The sequence below is a fragment of the Arachis hypogaea genome, chromosome 16 (assembly GCF_003086295.3).
Source record: "Arachis hypogaea cultivar Tifrunner chromosome 16, arahy.Tifrunner.gnm2.J5K5, whole genome shotgun sequence".
NCBI classification, from domain to species: Eukaryota; Viridiplantae; Streptophyta; class Magnoliopsida; order Fabales; family Fabaceae; genus Arachis; species Arachis hypogaea.
In genome coordinates, this window is record NC_092051.1 from 2,290,176 (window position 1) to 2,311,007 (window position 20,832).

General features: G+C 35.5%; 1 protein-coding gene across 1 annotated transcript; it reads left to right on the forward strand.

Annotated features, from left to right (window-relative positions):
• The first annotated feature begins 4,245 nt into the window (after nt 1-4,245).
• LOC140179808 (glutathione S-transferase 1-like) lies at nt 4,246-14,985 on the forward strand. The gene is made up of 7 exons (XM_072219582.1): nt 4,246-4,285; nt 13,841-13,891; nt 13,968-14,053; nt 14,125-14,196; nt 14,295-14,409; nt 14,495-14,556; nt 14,941-14,985. The coding sequence occupies exons 1-7, from the start codon at nt 4,246-4,248 to the stop codon at nt 14,983-14,985; spliced, it is 471 nt and encodes a 156-aa protein (XP_072075683.1).
• The last annotated feature ends 5,847 nt before the right edge of the window (nt 14,986-20,832 follow it).

Here is a 20,832-nt window from a genome sequence, read left to right on the forward strand (position 1 = left end):
AGATTTTGTTACAAACATCTGAAGGAGTGAAATTTATTTGTGAAAATCCGTTAGATATTGTTATTCATTCACAATCTCATTCGAAGAACTAAAATGTGTGATTTGTGAGAAGATGGATTCTGAAATGTCAAGGAAAATATCACGTATTTTATACATGTATCCTATACCGGTATTTGGTGGATTTGTTCAATTTCAAACCAAATATATAACCGATGAAGCGAGCATACAAGAGATGTTTTCAATGTATATTGAAAGTCACACTCAGATGTCGTTCATTGAGTTGTATATTGAGTTCGAACAATCTGAAGCCGACTAAAATATTCAATGGGAACATTACAACAGTGACAGTGAGGAAGAGTTTGAAAGTAATTACGAAGTTGTTGGTCCAAACAGAGTCAAAGATCAAGGTGACGGCATTATGGAGGCAAATGTGACAGACGTGGCAAATGCATTGGTAAACAAAAATCCGTTTGAGAAGTCATCTTTTATGCAAACTTTAGATTTGGAAGTCATGCATGCTTTGGAGTTTCCAGAATATATGAATGCAGGTACGTGATTGCCTATATTTATATGCAGGATTAGAATTTTCTAATAATTTATATTGATCGATGGACCAAATAGTTACGTGACATGTGAAAATATACTTAATTAGTATTTGTTTATGTGTTTATTTAATTAAATTTAAGATAATAATCATTTTAGTTAGTTATTGATTTAGTTGAAAATTAATTAGTATTTATTAATTAGTATTAATTAGTATTTAGTTAAATATTAATTAGTATTTGTTTATGTGTTTATATTTTTATTTAGTTATTAATTAGTATTAATTTCTTGATATGATTCATTTATAAGTTATAGATAGGTTTTATTTTTAATTTCACTTATTAAATATTTGTTTATTAAATATTTATGGTATAGCTGTCGTCGTGGTAGAAATTCCTATGGTGGCAAATGGTGAATTTGCCATGGGAATGGAATTCAGTTTCAGAGAAGCTATTATTATGGCGATGAAAAATTATAACATCCGAAGAGGTGTAGACTATCGGGTGTATGAGTCAAAGTCGTTGACATTTTATACCAAGTGTACACAGTATGGGTCAGGTTGTGATTGGCTTATCAGGGTTAGCATGATCAGCAGAAAGTACTGTTGAGTTATAAGGTGGTATAATGGTAATCACACTTGTACTAGAGCCACAATTTCTCAGGATCATTCAAAGCTGGATTCAAACACAATTGTAGAAGCAATAAAGCCGTTGGTTGAGGCTGACCCCTCGATAAAGGTGAATTCAGTTATTACGGAAGTGCAGTCGAAGTTCAATTACACCATCAACTATCAGAAAGCATGGTTGGTTAAGCAAAAATCATTAGAAAAAATATTTGGAGGTTGGAATGCATTGTATGAAGTTTTGCCCATATGGTTTGAGACCATGTGTCATAAGGAGCCATCAATAGTCGTCCATTTTGAAATTATGCATGCATATCAAGGCGATGATTTGGTAACTGATATCGAGGTATTACACTAAGTCTTCTGGAGTTATTACCCCTGCATTAGAGCATTTAAATATTGTAAACCAGTTGTCCAGGTAGATGGGACTCACTTGTCCAAGGAATACCTATCCGTCATCAAATCAGGCTGATGGCTAGATTGTGATTAGCCTGGATCTGCAGCTATGAACCCAAGTAACTAGCTAAAAGAAGCTCTGTCTCCTGTGTCAAACTGTGGAGTACTCCAATACTGCTAATGTAATGAGTATGACGGGATAAATTGTGTTTGAGGTACATATGGGACCGAGGACTGTGGTTGTTCTTGTGGAGGTAGAGGTGGAGGTGGCGGTGACTATGGCTCTTGCTCTTGATTATCATCATCCATAATTGGATTACCTTCATCATTCTCTTGAACCACAAGATCCAACAAGTTTAAGTAGTTGCCATATTTTGTACGGTATCAATACATGTAAATCTCTAAGGGATGATGTGGAGGCACAAGAAGCTCAGTAAGAATATGATTATACCTGTTTGTCCACTGCATCACCCAAAATGAATGAGTCGTAGATATGGCCCAGTCAAGATTCTTAGGACCAGTCAGGACTTCCCTGTGTGCCTTGTCTAGATTTCGTCTTGATGAGAAACTCCCTAAACGAAACCAAATTGTCACCTAAACTTATCGGTTGCATGCCACTCAATGCATTCAAATGATACCAATGGCACCGTAGTGCTCCACACAACTGAGTGCACGTAGATGTATGAAGGAATTATGTCTGGATCAATACGATCAACACCATAGGCAACCCACACAAACTGCACACAATAAAAGAAACAGATGATTACAAGCCAAATAATAATAAGACTAAACCCGAAACAAATACTTCTTTAGTGAAAACACACCTGGCCTTTCTGAAGATCATCCAATGACTTCCTAAAGTGAGCAAGACTAAGATATCTATAGCGTCGGTCTCTACGCTCCCAATTACACCACCTAATATGATTTATTTCATTAACACAATTGGATTCTAAATATGAAGATACAATATAAGTCAATAATGTTACCTGTTTGCAAGTGAAAAAATGTGGGGTTCCCTAGGAACAGGCGCAAGATATGGTAGATGAATCCAAGCCCAAGTTAGCAGAAGTATTAGTAGACCATCGATTTCCTTGCAGTCAAAACGATATGCCCTGTGTATACCCTGTAAAATTAGCAAATAATTAATCAATAAGTTAATATTTAATAAAAGAAATTTGAGAGGTGAATTTTATAGTTTAATATGGTAAAACTAATTAAAATAAAAATTTTGACACTAATTTCAAAGAATTTGACCCAAAATTGGGCCAAACGGGTCGAGTCGGTCGAACTGGGCCCAAAATAGGCCAAAGGCCCAAACCAATAAGCCCATACACTTAAAGAAGAATTATCTCTTCTTCCTCCATTCAGCAAGTCATGCTGAAGCTCAACACAAGAGGGGGGAAGAACATAACAAATTCACAAACCCTTGATTATCATTCAAATTCACATAGCTTCTCGCCAAAGTTTCAAAAATTATATAGAGTGGTGTTGAGATTTTGGTTCTTAGATGTTATAGGATCCGAATAGCTTGAGGAAAACATTCACTCTTGCTTATGTGGCACTTGGATAAGGTGAGAATTCTAGAACCTTAGCTAATTCCTTAATTGAGTATGTTAGGTATTAAATTTTGGGTATGTATGTGTGATATATGTGAATTAGGTTTGTGTATATGTAAGTTGGAGCTTGATTGTATATATTGGAGGCTTGGTGGAGTTCGGGTGTCATTGCTTTGAAGATTTTAGATCTTTGGGAATGTGTTTGGTGCCTTGGTCGTGTCTCGGGTTATACATAGAAATTAGCCAAGGTATGGTTTAGGTTTCTCGTATTTAATATATAATGTCTTGTGAAAACTTAGGTTAGAGAACCATAGGATAGGTTGGAAGGATTAAGTATGTTGAATGCTTAGCACTTGTGATAATGATTGATGATATGGAATGAGCATGTGTTGGTGATCATTGTTGTGATGGGAATAGAATGCTAAAAGGGTGATTTAATAATGATTGATATGTTGATAATGTTGATTATGCATATAGGATGAATTGTTAATAACCTTGTTGATGAAAGTGAGAAATTTATATGTGAAGTTGTGTAATATTAAAGCATGATTGATTGTGGTATGATGAGAGGATTGTAGTGCTGTGTTGGTATGCTATGGTATGTTGTTGTGTTGAATATATGTATAGGAGTTTGGATTTGATGTTGGGTTTTAATGAAACTTGAGGTTTGAGGTTTTTGTGTAAAATTGATTTTTAGCCAAACTTCGGCGAGCCATAACTTGGCTTCTGGACCTTCAAATTGTTTCAAACTTATTTCACGTGAAAATTGGGTCCGTGAAGTTTACGCCATTCGAAGGACGGATGAAAAATATTTTAAAACGAGAAAGTTATGCGCGTCGGAAATCCGATATGTAAAACTTAAATTCTGCAGACTTTGCCATTTCTGATCAATCTGCAGTGTATGCATACGCATACCCCTCATTCGCGAAGGGTCGATTATGTCCAGCGTATATGCGTACGTGTACAAGGCTATGCATACGCAAAATGGGCCAAAATGCACTACCACGCGTACGCGTGACCCTTATTTTCAGCAAATGGGATTTTAGTGTTTTAAACATGATTTTAAACCTCTAAACATCTATTTTCATTCTTTTAACCCTAGATATTATTAGTAAGCCTATTAAAAAGATGGAGTTAGGAAATGGTGGTAACTTGGGGGTGAAGCAAGGTTGGAAAATTAATGAGTTATATATGGAAATGTGAATACTTGGAGTGTATGTGGTGCCATGGCTGTAATGATTGACTGTGCAATGATTATGAATGTTTATGACGCTTATACACTCAATTTTATCTGAGTTTTTCTGGGTAAAGTGCCATGGCTTGTCACCACGTGTTCCAGGTTGAGACTCGATACTCTGTTGACCCTACGACGTAAGGGTGACCGGGCACTTATAAATTCCCCAGAAAGTTGACCCCCATTGAGCAGTTATATATATATGAGAAAAAGCTATGCATAGACTCTTGGGGATGCGCGTCGGGGGACAGTCCATGGTTTAGCAGCCGGACTTGTCAGGTTGGCTTGATAACCGACAGATGAGGCACATCAGCCACAAGACAGGCATACATCGTGTGCATATTGTTTGAATTGCTTGCTTGTGCATTAATTAGGAATGTCTAATTGATTATAATATGCTGATTGTTATACTTGCTATCTGTATTACTTGTATTCTACCTGTGTTTGCCATTGTTTGCTTATCTGTCTGTGCAAATTCACCGGAGATGGAGGTACGGAGGAAAGGTAGAAAGATTTAGTGTTCAAGTTAAGTTTTAGGTAGCTTTAGGAATCCTTAAAAGACCGCTCGTTTATGGTTTTTGTTTAGTCCTTTAAGTTTTATAATCTGAGTGTCGGCATTCTAGGATTGCCTCTGGCATTCCCAGGACCTTATATCTTATGTACGTGACACTTTTACCATGCAGAGAGCCCCCGGTTCTCATCCCTTACGATATTGTTGTTTTTCAAATGCAGGTCGAGAGGCACTTTGCTAGGCGTCTGAAGTTCTGCAGCGAAGTAGATTTTGGGACTTAATTTTGATGTATAGTTTATATATATGGTCATATGTATTTAACTCTCCAAACAACTTGCTTTATTTTATACCTCTTAGAGGTTTATGGAGAACTAGGGTTTTATATATGTATTTTGGACTTTGGGTTATGTATAGATGTATGTAAATATTCTCCGGCCAGCCTTAGCTTTGCAGGTTAGGTTAGGAGCTTGTAATTTTTGTACTCTTGGCCCTCCACTCTTGTTTTCTGTATATACATGTTAGTGAACTCTAGCTTTATTTGTCGCAAGTAATCCTTAATCTTGAGTGCTGCGCTTTTAATTTTATGATTTTGTTTTACCTATTCTTCAAGACTCCTAGTATACTACCTTCTTTCGACTATCATAGTATATATGTTTTATTTTAGAGGTCGTAATACTACACCACCTCTGTTTTATGGCTTAAGCGTAAAGCTTTGTATGGTAGGGTGTTACACCTTACATAACGCCCTGTGTAACACCCAATTACCCTAAGCCTTACCTCATGCCGTAAAGCAAAGGTTAATTAAAGGTCACGACAATTCTAAGGCTTATACAATAATATATATATATATATATATATATATATATAGTAATTCTAGAAGCCCGATGAAGAAATAAGCTCAAAAAAAGAGTTACAAAAGTGCAAACGTGCACAAAAAGCTACAACTTAAAGTACAAGATATAGGTACCAGGTAAGAAAGTATAAATAGATATATGAGTATAATAGTCATAAGGAACTAGCCTCAGTCCGCGGAGTTTAGGCCGGCTAGTTATATACAGACATATAGAGTATTGAAAGTTAAACAGAATATAACATTTCTCTCTCAAAGTAAGCCTCAAAGGTAAATATAAATACAAAAGTGAGAGAAACTAAGCAGAATATCCAAAAGGGGATAAATCTCCTCCGCTCTGTCACCATTACGTAACTCACCGAGGTGGGTTACGACCTGCATCTGAAAAATAACAACAAAATATGGAATAAGAATCATAGGTTCTCAGTATGGTAACAGTTCCGAGTAATGTAAGATGTAAGACTCCGGGACGCCAGAGGCAATCCTAGAACTTCATATCAATCATGGGATTCAACTTAAAGCATAACTAAATATAAAACCATCACTTTAAAAATCGTAATTGAAATAAAAGAATCTAACTTAGGGATTTTCTAATCTAGCATATACACCACTATCCCACAGCCTTCGCCAGCCTAACCGCCATGTGATCCCATCGCCACCGCCTTCTGAACCTCCTCAATCCTAGCAGAAAACACAAGTAGTAGCAATGAAAGTAAAGCACAAGTATAAACATGTATATCAAGAAATTCAAGAAGCAAATAATTATGTTATACAATTAGGCAAACAATTCAAGTCGGCAAAGTAAGCAAATAGATAGAATATGCACATGATGCATACCTGTCCTATTTGGCTGTGATATCACATTCTCGGTTCAACTGCCGACCCGACACATATCCATGGAGATGTCACCTTTCGATCACGAATATAGATACGAAAACCCCCATGGATATAGTGCCGGGCACGCTCTTGTGATCTGAAAGGATGCGAGCGGGATACTCTGCTACAGACCTCATATCTCAACGTAAGCGGGATAATCCAACCGTCTTTATGCCGTCGCCGCGACCTTGACAAGCGGGATTAACCAACCGTCCTTGCCAGGCGCATAACATCTCAACAATCTCAGTATAAAACAATATATCAGTGGTTTTTAAAAATCATTTTCAGTACTCAGTGCACTCCGAGTCCTAGACTCGTCTCAAGCATCATCAAGTCCACAACTCCACAATTTCATCATACCAATCGTCTTTACAGTACTCTACCACTTCACTCAACTAATTCACCCTTAGAACTCCATAATCCTAAGGCTCCGTCTTCTAAACTTTTTACCTGAAATTGTCTAGTTAACTTACTTATGGTATTCTCTATGTTTCAAAACCTAAAAACAAGTTAAGACACCCTAGATAAGCTTTACAGAAGTTCACAAGCATGCCGGGAAGGTAAAACAGTTAAAAACAAGATTTTCTTAAAAAAATAGGGCGGTGTTCATACGTATAGAGTTGTGCGTACGCATTCTCAGAAGAGTTTTCTCAAAGTGTGCATACGCATAGAGGTGTGCGTACGCACACAAAGCAAAATTCTCCATTTTGTGTTCGTGCATGGATACGTGCAAACGCCCTCGACAGAAGGCACTTCCCAGCGTTATCGTGCGTACGCACAACTTGCAAATTTCACAGGGGATGTGTGCACACCAGAGTGTGCAAACTGGAAACACTCTCAACAATTAGCATATCCCTGTGTGTGCATACGCACATTTTCAAAATTTTATAGGGTGTGCATACGCACAAGCCAAAACATGGCCCCTGCTCAGAGCACGCGCACAACAGTGGGCGTGCGCGCACAAACCAGAGCTCACAATTTCTGCAACTCACAGAAATCAGATTTTTGACACCAACTTCCAACGATCATATCTTTTTCTACAAAATTCTGACTTTCACAAAATATATACCGTTTTAAAGCTCTTTGAATTATCTTTACTTTGATACAAAGTTCAATCAATTTCAAAAACTGTAGCTCAAGATATGATCCACCAAAGTTCGTCAAAAATCCATTTTATCCAAAAACTTTTAAACCTTAATTTTACCAAACTCTCAATCCAAAATCACTTATTCCATATTCAAAATAGTCCTAATGTACCTAAATCATATTCATATACCTTTTCATCATTCGATAACCTAGCAACACATAAAATCATCCATTCCATACACCAATATCTACTTGTAAACTCAAATCTCAACAATTTACATCACAAAATATCATTCCACCATCCTCTATCAACATTAACAAACCTCATCATTCATTAACAATCCTCAAAATCATCATTATCTAATCCCACATCATACATCAACATCATCATTCACAGAAGTAATCGCAATCATCAAAATTATCATACATCAACAATTATCACAACCAATTCAATCCTATCCTAAGGTCTACTAGCCTAAGTGTCTAGAAATATTACATATTATATAGAAAAAATCGAAACCATACCTTGGCCGATTCCCAATATGTGCTATACACCAAATTGAGTCCAAATCATGCCTCTAATCACCAACAATTAATCCAAAGCTCCAATAATTCACAATTCAAGCTAGACATACATAATTTATCATAAATCAACACCTATAGTTCATCAAATTCACAAATTCACAAGGCAAATAGTTTTTTTACCTTCTTCGATGGTGTTTGGGGGCACAAATCACCAATAGCCCAACCTTAGATACCACCTAATCAATCAAAACACAAAAATTTACTCAAAACCAACACCCACATTTTCGAATTTCTTAGGGCAGGAGAAAGGAGAGAAAATTTTGAAATCTTATCAATATAAGTTAGATGAAACTAACGGGCTCGGAAAGAGCTTCGCGTAGCCGCTGACGACACGCGAATCGGAATATTGTAGCTCGAGTTATAGCTACTGGAAGTGGAGGATGAATAATAACACTCTCCCTTTTGCTCTCACTTTACTTCAGCCACTCAACCCTTATGTGAGTGTGTTTGTGGCTGAAAGGATTCATTAATGAGTGATATATGTGTTGGGCTTGAGCCAAATCCAACTCGCTAGCGTTTTTGGCCCGTTTAGCTCAAAATTGGGTCAAACCTTTAAAATTAGCGTCTGATTTTCAATTCTAATTGTTTTCTCAAAATTTCTACTGTTTTTATCATTCTCACACAGTACCGGACAGATTTAAGTTGGTACTGCCAGTTAATTTACCGGTACACGTTTTTACGCAATTTTCTGCTGAAAATTACATTTTCTAACTCAGAAAACTCTATTGACTCCAAATATCATATTTAAATTTTCTAATTAATATTCTAAATTTTTGGATCCTATTTTCGACAATTAATTTAATTAATTAAGTGATTAATTAGTCGCAGTTTGTACACCCTGTACAGGTGTGCTAGGCATGCCGATCCCCAACTATACTGTCCGATACTACTAAAATCATGAAGCATAGGCAAAAACTTCCAGTGCACAGATGTCTCAGACTTGTCTCTAAACAATTTCGTACCAAATAACAACATAATGTAGCACTTCGCGTACCTCTGAATACTATTTTCGTTAATCAAATGTAAACGTTCTTTTAAATTCCGAAGCCACGTCAATTTTATGAAGCTTCCTCTACAGTCTGACTTTCTCAGTGCAACATCAAATTGGTGCAAACGCCTCTAAGACTTCAAAACTACTTATAGTCACTCCTGTCACTGGAAGACCGTTCGTCGGAAGACCAAGAATAACAGCCACATCTTCCAGTGTCACAGCACACTCACCAACCGGAAGGTAAAATGTGTGTGTGTCTGAGTGCCACCTTTCGACTAGAGCATTTACCAGTGCTTTCTGACATTGAACTATACAAAACATATTAATTAAATACCTAACAGGTATCATTAATTATTGAAAATACCAAAAAACAATTAATTTTACTAAATCCAATTAACTAACCTCCAGAATAATAATAATTTAACTTCTAAATTTTATTAATAATACTAGAAATTATTTCGAATGGTTTTTAAATTTTAAAAATTATGATATTATTATACATATTAAATATTTAAGTCATACTGTTTCCTAAAATGAGTATTGAATTGTTTCTTATTACATAATTATTTATTTATTTATTCATAAATAATTTATCGATAATAATTTCTATTTCACTAATAATAAATACTAACTATTAATAATAATAACTAATAAATAAAACCAATTCCTATTTAACTAACAGTGTTTTACTTTATTAAAATCTCAACTACAATAATATATTTATGTCAACTAAATATCTAACAATAAATAAATAATTATTACCAGAGAAAAAATATATTATATTTTACAAAACCTAATTATTAATCATAATTTTTAAAATTATTACAAAAAATTATACAACAATTAACGTAACTCTAATAATAATTAATTATAATTCTCAAAATTATTACAAAATATTCTAAACATATATTTTTTACTAATATGTCACATTAATCTAATTCAAACATTATCATTGATTAAAATATTTACTAACTATATTTAAACATATACATTTCTAACTATTATTTAAACATATATTCTTAAATTTTTAACAATAATAATAATTCTGTTATAAAAAAAAAAAACTTACATAATCAGAATGACAGAAATAATTGATAATATAAAGTTCAGAATGATCAACATCTTTACATTTTTATTTCTTTGGCATTGTAATTTTTTTTAATTGAAGAAGAAGAAGGAATTAAAATGGTAAAGAAGAAGAAGAAGAGAGAAAATGATGACTGCTGGGTGGGTTCAAGAAAGAGACTCCAGTAAAAGAGAGTGGGTTCAGAAAAGAGAAAGGGGTATGTTGGTATAAGTGACACGGTGTTAGAGCAGAACGCATGCGCAACACATGGCTTGATAGACTTAAATCGGACGGTCCGATTTATGCTACTTAAATCGGACCGTCCGATTACCTATCCTTAAATTAGACCGTCCGATTTCTCTTATCCTAACACTACCTTCGTGTAAAACACTTATGCACTCCATAATCGTGTCCTATACTATTCCCCTCCCATATGTAAATTAACAAGTGCGTCATATGATACTAGTAAATGGAAAACCAAAATTTGACCTAGACAAACCAAAAATAAATAAATAAATTCATTCAGCCATTATCTCAATAATTAATAACTATTTTTTTTTTACCAAAGATAGGGAGACTCAAACCCGCGACCTTTTAGGTGAGTATGGAAGACTATGTCATTTGAGTTATAGCTCGTTGGCAATAATTAACAACTATATTGAATACTAAAAAAATAGTTATTAAATTAATTATAAGTATATATATCTACTTAATATACTAAAATTGGGTTTTTTTCCTAACTAATAAAAATAAGGTGTCAATTCCTCGTGAATTCATTTTCTCTCCAAAATAAAAGCACTATTCTCTCTTCTAAATTTATTTTAGAAAAATATCTTTATTATAATTATATTACAATTAGCATTTAATGAATAATACATAGTTATACACTTAAACTAATTTAGGACAATATCTTTATTATAATTATATAAAATTAATATTTAATGCATTATCAACTAATGAAAGTGAAATGTCAATTTTTTATGAATTTATTTTCCCTTTAAAATAAAAGCAATATTCTCTATTCTAAATTTATTTTAGAAAAATATCTTTATTATAATTATATTATAATATTATAATTATATTGCAATTAGTATTTAATGAATAATGCATGATTATACTAATTTAGAAAAATATCTTTATTATAATTATATAAAATCAATATTTAATACATTATTAAACTAATTATCAATCGAAAATATTTTTAATCATTTTAATTATATTGATACAATTCTATTTCTCATTCATTATACAATAATTTTATTAGTGACAAATTATTATATTAATAGTGACCCATTTATAATAATAATAATAATAATAATAATAATAATAATAATAATAATAATAATAATAATAATAATATGTTTCAATAACAAAATGCTAAAATAATTGTCAAACATGGTCTACCTAGCTTAAATTAGTTAACAAATTCAATTTTAGTTGCTATGTTTTATTTTTTACATAATTATGTTAATTGTCAATCATTATATATCAAATTATCATTTAATACATAATTATATTAATTGTCAATAATTTTCTTATAATTATACATCAAATCAGTATTTAATACATAATTATGTTAATTGTCAATAATTTTAATTTTCAATCATTGTAATATAATTTTAAATTAATCATAATTTCTGCTAAGCTAATATTGATATCTACCTTAAAAAATTAAAACAAAAATATATGATTCTAATTATGATAAAAATGTATATGATATGATAATGACTTATTCAATCACGACAAATATATGATGTATAATGTAAATAATAAAAAATTAACTTAATAATAACTAATTTATATAATTATTTTTGTTCTAATAAAAGTTATATATAGTAATTTTTTGTGGTTTGTGAGCCTAAATCTGAGAATCAATTCATTTTTTAGTACTTATATATATATATTATTATTATTATTATTATTAAGTAATGGTTATTCTTTGTGAAAACATATGATAATACTATAGATATATATAGTGTATCAATAATATTAGTTTATAAATATAGTTGTTTATAGTATAATATTTTATTCCAATAACATATCTTTTTGTTTCTACTTCTTATATAGCAATAATATTTTATATATTTATATATCTCCTTTTTTGGTTCTTTCTTAAATATATCACTACAAGAAAAATACCCATTCAGCCACACTTTTTTTAAGCTACATTTGAAAAGCGTAGCCTATTCATAGAATAGGCTACGCTTTTCTCTGTGTTGCCTTTTTATATGAGAAAAGGATACACAATTGTGACATCATTTAAAAAGTGTAGCCTTAGATATTTTAGAAATCACTTATAAAGCGTAGCCGTATGTTGATATCTATAGGTTCACTTTTCGTATTAAAGGGGACGCTTTTAGAGAATAGCCTATTTATTAAATTTTGGGTGCATTTTAAAAGTGATGCCTAATGTGTCTAGAATAAAAAATTTAACACTTAGTAAATTTTTTCCCTCCTCTTAACTTTTTCCCAGTGTAAAGCACACACTCTGTAAGCTCAAGTGAAAAATTTCATTCCCTCCAAAGCTCAGAAGTCACCCTCTCAGTAGAGAAGAAAACCCTAGTCCAAACACACGAAGAAAACCCTTTCAGAAAACCCTGCCTCCTGCACCGCGCGAAGATCATCGCACCCCAGTCCCCACTCACCACTCAGCGCCACACCGTCGTGAAGCTCACACCGTCGTGAACCCTCCTGCACTCAGTAACTTCTTTTTCTTCTTCTTCTTCTTCTCCTTCTCCTTCTAGACTCGGACTCGCCCGCGTTGACCCGGTCCGGGTTGACGCTCTTTCTTTCCCTGCTTAACTGTTTCTCTTTCCCTCTCTCCGGTTTTTATCTCTTTCCATCGTTCAACCTTATTGCCATCTTCAATTTCTTCCTCCGAGGTAACTCATCCATGATCCAATCATGATTTTTCTCTGTGCTTGAATTTTCATGTGGCTATGGCAATGTGTTTCTGATTTCGTATAATTCCTGCTCGATTTGTTATTCCTTTGTCTCTAGCTCTTATTATCTTTTCGTAATTCTGAATTTTCGATCGAGTAATCACAATGTTGTTAGCTCTGGGGAGAATTTTTTTTTCTTTCTGTTGTTTCATTTGTGATCTGAGTTTTTCTGCTTAAATTTTACTTTTTTTTTCTGTGTACAAGTGAGATTTGTGCCTTTTATTTATCTCTTTTTTTGGTACTTAGTCCTTTCTCTTTTTCTCCTCGGATTGGTCATCTATTCACTGATTATGAGTTTTTCAGCCAATAATTCAATGTAAAATAAGTAAATAGACTAATGTGACTAACGAGATTTGTTTTTTCATTTGCAATAGGTAGGTTCAGCTGGAAAAATTACTCAACTAGAAAATATGTTATTCTTTTGTTAGATTTATTGAAGCAAACAATATAAGTCAGAGCTCTTTTCCTCTGTTCTGATATAAGACTCAATACTATTTGTTCTATGATATTTATATTCAATTCTACATTTACATTTACATTTACATTTACATTCACATTCCTAATCAATTCCCATTCTTTCAGGCTTAAAATACCACTACGTAGCTGTCACCGCCTCCTCCAAATCTGACCCTGGTTTGTTCTAAACCTATGCTATGTATTTATTTCTGTTACATGTATTGTTAAATTGCCTTGTTTAAACAACCATCAGAGTTCCTCAAGTTGAATCCTCTTGCTTTAATTCCCGTTCTGGTGGATGGCGATTTTGTTCTTGTTGAATCTTTAGCCATTATTATGGTTGGTCCTCCAACTCATGATTTTAATTCCCCTGTTTCTCTTATATATTCTTATTTATACTATGTATGCAGTATTTAGATGATAACTATCCTCAATACCCTTCGCTGCCTCATGACATTCCCAAAAGAGCACTCAATTTTCAGGTATACCTGCTGCATAATCTTAAGCTCTAGTCCTTTTTGTTACTCGGCTTTCTAATCATCTTATCCACTCTCCACAGGTTGCACATATTGTTTTGCAGAATAACGTCATTGAGAAAAATGTTGGCCCTCATGAAAAACTTCCTTGGGCACAAAGTGTCATTAGAAAGGGCTTCACAGGTGACACTTCACTGAATGCTATTAAGATATATTCTGGTTTGTTACTTCCAAACCAATTATTCATTTGAGTGGTTTTTTTTCTTGCCTTAATTAAATGTTGCATATTTTGCATTATTTTCAGCACTTGAAAAGCTACTAAAAGATCACGCAGGGAGATATGCCACTGGAGATGAAATTTTCCTGGTACTTGCAATTCATATGACAATGCTCAGTTACTATTATTATACCATGTGTGTTTGTATGCGTATTTTTATACTTAAATTTAGCTGTAGCACTGTATTTCTCAAAATTTGGAGGTGAAAAAGTTTCTGATTGATGCACTAGTTTATGAAGTTTTATTCATTAATTTGTCTTCAATTTTTTAAACCTTTTGCTTCAATTTACTTGTGTAACTTGATGTAACCTGACGAGAGGCGCAAAAGGGAACTTGCTGACGAACTGAGAGCTCAGGTAAGATCTTACTGTTTGAAATGCAAATAAGATAGTTCTATTTGCTTTAGTACACTTATTTTTTAAAAATGATCTCTGTAACCATGGTAGACCGTTATGCCATTGTTTTATTTTTAGGTGGTGGAAGAGTTGATGAAGAGATGCGAGGAAACTAAATGGTAGGATTTGTCATATATGATATGAGAATATATATATATATATATATATATATATATATATATATATATATATATATATATATATATATATTTGTTGGTTTATTTTTCAATGACTTTATTATTTATTATTCCTGTGTTGCTTCCTTAGGTTTATAGAAGGGGACTTTGATACATATTTAAAGAGAATTCAGCAGCCTTATGTATGGGGCGGGGAACCTGTGTTATTGATGGCTTCTCATGTTTTGAAGTGAGTATTCATTTTTATAGAATTCGATTTCTGTGTTGGTGCTACTTATTTGCTTGGTTAAATTTGCACTTGATGTTATGCCTAGACAGTAGTTATCTTTCATAAACAAGAATTTGTTGTTGTTAAAAATTGAAATTCAAAAACTACAACAAATCATCAAGGTCCTTTGTTTCTTATAATTTTTTAGTATCCAAGTCTCACAAGTCACAAACTTTTAGAATCAATCTCAAAACAAACCACAATTATTTTGAAATATGATACAAAAAAGGCAGATGTGTTTATCTGTAGATAGATATAAAATTTATTGTTCTAATGCTACTGCTAGGATTCAGTGAATATGATTTTTGTTTATTTCTAATATTTGTGTCTAATACACACTGCATAAATAATAGGACACCTATCTCAGTCTTAATGAGGGACACAAGCTCTCTTAGTTTAGTAAACATAGCTAAATATGGGGAAGAATACAGGAATGAGAAGGACATGTGTATTAATGTGTTGTTTCATGGGTATGGCCACTATGACATTGGAAACTTTATCAACCGAGAGTTTCCTGGAATCAAATAGATACTGTGATATTGTATCTTATTTATCTGAGATATCAAATCTGCTAAGTCAAAGTGCTTACTATAATGAAATCTGATGCATATCAAGCCACATATGTCACGGCTAAATATTAGGAATTATTAGAAAACAAATTCCTTTCAGTTTTTAGTTGATTTGGTGTATCCCGTTTTATTAGCTGTAAATATCTTGCATTACCATAATTAGGAAATCAGGTAGCTAATTGTTAGGTAGAGTATTGTATATATAATTGATATGCTATTCAATAAAACACAAGGCAATTTGGCATGGTATCAGAGCCTGGTTGGCTCTGATAATCATCACACAAAAGAAACCTCTGCCGCTGAAATGGCTGGAGTAGGTGTGACTCCTCCAAAAAGAGAGGATTCAAAAAAGGACGAAGATGGATCCAACAAAGGACCATCGCCTTATGATCTGAGCATTAGCGACAATCCTGGAAACGTAATCACACAAGTGCAATTACGAGGAGAGAACTACGAAGAATGGGCTCGAGCTGTGAAGGTGTCGCTACGTGCTAGGAGAAAGTGGGGGTTTCTAGATGGAACTCACAAGAAGCCACAAGAAGGGGCATCTGAAATGGAGGATTGGTGGACGGTTCAATCCATGCTTGTCTCATGGGTGATGAATACGATTGAGCCACGGCTGCGCTCTACCATCTCATACACTGAAGATGCAAAGGATCTCTGGGAAGAAATCAAGGAGCGATTTTCTATCGTGAATGGTCCTAGAATTCAACAATTGAAAGCTGAACTTGCCGAGTGCAAACAACAAGGACTGGCTATGGTGGAATACTATGGAAAACTGAAGACTCTTTGGGATGAGTTGGCAAACCATGAACCAGTGCTTAGATGCTCTTGCGGAGGCTGCAAGTGTGACATTGGGTCACGATTAGATAAGAGAAGGGAAGAAGAAAAGGTGCATCAATTTCTAATGGGGTTAGAAGACGTAATCTATGGCACAGTACGATCTAATATTCTCGCAACGGATCCTCTACCTTCTCTCAACAGGGTGTATGCAACTTTGGTACAGGAAGAGAGAATGAAGATGATCAGCAGAACCAAGGAAGACAAAGGAAGCTTAATGGGACTGGCAGTACACACTGGGTACAAGCACAAAAGCCGAAATGAAATAAAGCCACTCGTATGTTCTCACTGCGGAAGAACAGGACACGAGATCAAGGGGTGCTTTCAACTGATTGGGTATCCGGAATGGTGGGGAGATCGATCTCGAGACGAAAAGGGAAGCAACACCAAGACCTCGCATAAGCAGGGAGGACGCTTGCGAGGGGGGGGCTGTCATACGTGCCAACACAGCACAAGCCACAACAGAAAAATCAAGTAACCATGAAGAAGAAATAGGAGGAAGCGCAGTGACTGGACTTAGCCAAAAACAATGGCAGACGCTGTTAGAGATGCTAAATGGCAACAACGGAAGTAGAACTGAAAGCATGACTGGTAAGGAAGGATATGTTGTGTGGATTATAGATAGTGGAGCCTCTAACCATATGACAGGGAATTCAAGAGATCTAAAGGGGTCTAGAGCGTATTGAAGGATGCATGGTGGGGCTACCAAACGGAGAAGAAGTTCTTGCTAATACAAAGGGAACAGTGACTCTTGATGGAGGACTTAAATTGACCAATGTTTTATATGTGCCAAAACTAAGATGCAATTTGATTTCAGTATCACAATTAACAAAGGATGCAAATTGTACTGTACTATTTACTCATGAGCTTTGTGCTATGCAGGACCTCATTTCGAGGATGCTGATTGGAGCGGGTGAACAAAGAGATGGGCTCTACATGTACCGTGGTGTTCGCAAATTCACAGCATGTCAAACCCAAGAGAAGAGTAGTATTGATCTTTGGCACAAGCGAATGGGACATCCTTCCTATAAAGTGGTACAAATGTTGCCGAATTTGAATGGTGGTTGTAAATCTGAAGAGAATAATAAATTATGTGAAGTTTGTGAAAAATCTAAACAAACACGAGATAAATTTCCATCAAGTGATTTTCATGCAACACATCCTTTTGATTTAATACATTGTGATTTATGGGGACCTTATCGTACCCCCTCTTCTTGCGGAGCATCTTATTTTTTAACAATTGTTGATGATTATTCAAGAGCAGTTTGGATCTATTTGTTGTGTGAAAAGCGGGAAGTGTCAAGTGTGATGATTAATTTCTTTGCTCTTATTGAAAGACAGTTTAATAAACAAGTCAAAGAAGTACGCAGTGATAATGGGACCGAGTTCATCTGTATGCGTCCATATTTTTTGCAGCATGGAATTGTTCATCAAACATCTTGCGTTGGGACACCCCAACAAAATGGAAGGGTGGAGAGAAAACATAGACATATCCTTAATGTAGCTCGTGCACTGAGATTTCAAGGATCTTTACCCATTCGATTCTGGGGAGAATGTGTTTTATCTGCGGGACACTTGATCAACCTAACACCATCATCTGTTCTTAACGGGAAAACTCCTTTTGAAATGATACATGGAAAACCACCTGACTATAATCATCTTAGAGTTTTTGGCTCATTGTGTTATGCGCACAATCAACAAACCAAGGGTGATAAATTTGCCAGCCGAACTCGTACATGCACGTTTGTGGGATACCCATTTGGAAAGAAAGGATGGAAACTTTATGATATGGAAAGAAATATTTTCTTTATATCTCGTGATGTCAAATTTGTAGAAACCGAGTTCCCGTTTGCGTGTTTGGCCCAAGAAAATTTGGTTTCCACTTCTTTAGTGCATGAGGAAAAATTTTTGGAGCCCATTAATAATAAGTCCACACTTGATGATCACGAGGAGGTCCTTCCTCAGACTAATTCCAATGACGAGTCCATTGTTGTTGTTGGGGGAGGTGAATCTCCACATACAGACCCAACAAGGACAGCTTCACCCCTCATCGAAACCAGCAGCCCCTCACCAACTGTCTCAGATGATGTGCCTCTTTCTACCGACACCACCACGCCCTCTGAACTTCCTCTGGGTCGTGGACACCGAGTAAAGCAACCTTCGATCAAGCTGCGTGATTTTGTCACCAACACCATCATCGTAAACCCGTCCATCTCTTCACCCTCTCCATCACATTCCTCAGGTCCACTCTATCCCTTATCTCAATATATGTCATGCGATAAATTTTCTGTGCAACACCGTACTTTCCTCGCAGCAATAGGCGAAGAACGTGAACCCACAAATTTTCATGAGGCAATAGGTGATGCTCGATGGAGAGAAGCCATGAGCGTTGAAATTAAAGCTCTTCAGGACAATGGTACTTGGCACCTTACACATCTACCACCGCAGAAGAAGGCTCTGGGGTGCAAATGGATTTATCGCATCAAATATCGTTCGGACGGGCAAGTTGAAAGGTTTAAGGCACGCCTCGTCATTCTTGGTAATCATCAAATTGAAGGGCTGGATTATAATGAAACCTTCGCCCCGGTCGCAAAAATGGTAACTATTCGCACTATTTTAGCTGTGGCCGCTGCTAAGGATTGGGAACTCCATCAAATGGATGTTCACAATGCCTTCCTCCATGGGGATCTTGAGGAGGATGTTTATATGAAATTGCCACCGGGGTTTCATGTCCCTACTCCTGGCATGGTGTGCAAACTTCAAAAATCCCTCTACGGACTCCGCCAAGCTCCGCGCTGCTGGTTCTCTAAACTTTCTGTTGCCCTCCTTCAATACGGGTTTCAGCAGTGTGCCTCCGATCACTCACTGTTTGTCTCTCGTCATCACAATATTCAACTTGTGGTGCTCGTTTATGTTGATGACCTTATCGTGGCTGGTAATAATTCTCTTGCTATTCGCCAGTTCAAGGACTACTTAGATCAATGCTTCCACATGAAAGACTTGGGGAAACTAAAATACTTTCTAGGGGTGGAAGTGGCTCGCTCTCCTACTGGCATTTTTCTTAACCAACGCAAATACGCGTTAGATATTATCATGGAGACTGGCATGCTTGGCTCTCGGCCTGTGTCTACACCTATTGAAGAAAATCATCGTCTTGCATTGGCTGAAGGACCTTTGCTCTCTGATGCAGCCCAGTATCGTCGTTTGGTTGGTCGTCTCATTTATTTGTGCTTCACTCGCCCGGAACTCTCATACAGTGTTCACATTCTTTCTCAGTTCATGCACCAGCCTCATGAAGAACACTGGCAGGCTGCCTTACGAGTTGTTCGCTATCTAAAAGGCCGGCCTGGGCAAGGTGTTTTATTGCGCCGGGAAAACGATTTTACCTTGCATGCTTGGTGTGATTCTGATTGGGCGGGTTGCCCTCTTACTCGTCGGTCTCTCACTGGCTGGGTTATTCTCCTTGGCAACTCACCAATTTCATGGAAAACAAAGAAACAGCATACAGTGTCACGGTCCTCTGCAGAAGCCGAGTATCGCTCCATGGCTAATACCACTTGTGAACTCAAATGGTTAAAGGAACTGCTCTTGAGTCTCGGGATCTCCCACACGCAACCCATACCTCTCTCATGCGATAGCCAGGCAGCACTTCATATTGCTAAGAACCCTGTTTTTCATGAGCGTACTAAGCATATTGAGGTTGATTGTCATCTTGTTCGTGATGCTGTCATCCAGGGCCTCATCCTTCCCTCCTATGTCCCAACAAAATCTCAGGTTGCCGATATCTTGACTAAAGCTCTGAGCTCCCATTCATTCGCATCAATGTTGGACAAGTTGGGCATTAGTAACTTACATGCCCCAACTTGAGGGGGGTAATGAAATCTGATGCATATCAAGCCACATATGTCACGGCTAAATATTAGAAATTATTAGAAAACAAATTCCTTTCAGTTTTTAGTTGATTTGGTGTATCCCGTTTTATTAGCTGTAAATATCTTGCATTACCATAATTAGGAAATCAGGTAGCTAATTGTTAGGTAGAGTATTGTATATATAATTGATATGCTATTCAATAAAACACAAGGCAATTTGGCATACTACTTTTGATAGGTAATGAGCTATTAGAATGCTTTTAGTTTTGTTCGAGATGAGTAAC